The following is a 2,091-nucleotide window of genomic DNA, read 5'->3' on the forward strand; positions in this document are numbered from 1 at the left end:
TTCATTCATTCCAGATCAGCATATTTCTTGGGCAATAAACCACACTGTCTCAGATTCAGCTCTTTTCCAGCAAAATAGCTTTTCTTCTGTGCTTCTCCATATCCACTCTCTATCTGATCCCCAACTTAAATATTGTATGGAATTTATCAAGGGACATTTTTCAGTTGTACGTTGTATGAAGACCCCCCCCCAAAAAAATGGTTCATATTGGAATTACTGCTTGTTGTTTTCTATCACACTTATAGCAATAAGTATTGGAAGCTATTATATTTTGTCAGGGTTGCATTACTCATCTACTGTGGCTATGGAGCGTAAAGCGCCAAATCTACTTTGCTACCTATTCTTGCTGTCACTCATTCTAATCCCTATGGGTAACAATGTATGGTTTTGGGGGGTGGATAGCACCCAGTTTACCTTGAGGTTCAAAATTTAAGATTAAAATTAAAATTTAAGAGGAAGAGATAAGATACAATCCTCTGAACCTTCGCTTAGAGTAAACCTTATTCCAGCCTGGACTATTTGAATGCTGGACTATTGACTTTTTCACATGGGGAAAACTGAAAGGTTGAACTGGTCCCAATGGAGGGTCATCCAGGGCATTAGGGACAGTTTTGCAATTGCTTTTCACATGATGCCACGTGCAAACGGGTGAGAATCCAGAAAAGAAAGTGGTGAATCCGGAAATAAGTATTTCTGTGTTTCGATGTCCAGTTCATTCACGAATTCGCTATCTTCATGTAATAGCAGCCATCTGAAAACCAAGTCCTGGATGCTCCCTGTTCCCAGATTTCCCAGGGTTCCTTGCTGTGCCAGAAAGAGTGAGAAAGCCTTGTTCTTAAAGGGATACACACCTTTTCCCCTCGCGCAGCTGCTCTCCTCCTCTTGAAGCCTATCATTAAGGGAACATCTGGTGGGAGAAGGCAGAGAGAAAGGACGTTTGGGAATTCTTCCTGTACAGGAGGGAGAAATGGAGGATATACCCTAGAAAAGGAGGGCATCTGGGAGGTTTACCCCACACTGAAATCAGGCAAGTTTATGTACCAGCCCCATCCTCTTTCTCTCGTGTGTGTGTGTGTGTGTTTGTGTGTGGTTTTTAAGGGAGTTTGCAAACCTGCCTTCCTCTGAAACAGCTTCTGGGGCAAAGAGGATTTTCTTCCTCGGTTTCTCTTCCTTCTCTGGAGCATGTGTGTCTATGGCCTTGTGGAAATGACAGTTTCCAGCATGCACAAAAACGTTATTTCCAAGCTAGCAAGGAGATTTGCCCTCATCTGTCTGAAACCCAAAGACACTTACAACCCACTTTCTTGCCTAAGTAATGTGCTTTTAACCTCTTGTTGTGCTCTTGGTCCTTGTAGCATTGGACCAAGTGCAGCAGCACCCACCTCTTCTCAACAAGACAAGATACTAGCTCTTTAGTTAATGATCAGCATTTCTTAGGTGTGCTTGGAAGGTGTACTAAGGAATTGATAGTTGGAAACTAGATGTTGTTTGCTCTGCCTCTAGCCATCTGCACTCTGTTCAAATACAGGAAGAGAAATCTTCCACAATACATTCTGTCTTATATCACTAACTAGGTTTTTGTGCTGAGATGTATCACTGTGTAAAGGTGTGCTCCAGCTTTGGCCACAGTAATACTCCGCTTCATCCTCAGGATGGACACCATTGATATTGAATGTGTAGCCAGTGCCACTGCCACTGCCAGTGAAGCGATCGGGGGTCTGCTCAAAACGGTTTGAAGCTCTATAAATAAGCAGCTTGGGTTTTTCTCCCGGTTTCATCTGATAGAAGTTCATATAAGAGCTGACTGAAGAAGAAGTGCTGCACTGAATGGTGGCTGTGTCCCCAGGATTTGTCTGTAAAAAGGCTGGTGTCTGAGTGACCGCAATCTGCCCACTGGACTCTAGAAGGAGAGAAAGGAAGCACATTGGTCAAACCTTAACATTTGCTGGGACTCAGAAGAAACAGCATGCCCCTGAACTTACCTTCAATGAGAGCCAAGGCAAGCCAAACCAAATAGATTTGTAACATGATGATAATGCTGCTCATTCAATTATTTCCTCTGAAAAGAAAATATGAAACAGATGCCTTCTT

The 2,091-nt window shown here is 43.0% G+C and overlaps 1 gene segment (V, D, J or C); it reads right to left on the bottom strand.

Annotated features, from left to right (window-relative positions):
• Positions 1-1,571: 1,571 nt before the first annotated feature.
• On the bottom strand, positions 1,572-2,086 carry LOC121918507 (the record flags this gene model as incomplete). The annotated part of the segment is given in 2 exon segments: positions 1,572-1,900; positions 1,983-2,086. Coding segments are annotated over 2 exon segments (393 nt in total), but the record flags the coding sequence as incomplete, so codon positions are not given.
• Between the last annotated feature and the right edge of the window lie 5 nt (positions 2,087-2,091).

Source organism: Sceloporus undulatus, unplaced genomic scaffold, assembly GCF_019175285.1.
Source record: "Sceloporus undulatus isolate JIND9_A2432 ecotype Alabama unplaced genomic scaffold, SceUnd_v1.1 scaffold_14475, whole genome shotgun sequence".
In the NCBI taxonomy this organism is placed as follows: domain Eukaryota; kingdom Metazoa; phylum Chordata; class Lepidosauria; order Squamata; family Phrynosomatidae; genus Sceloporus; species Sceloporus undulatus.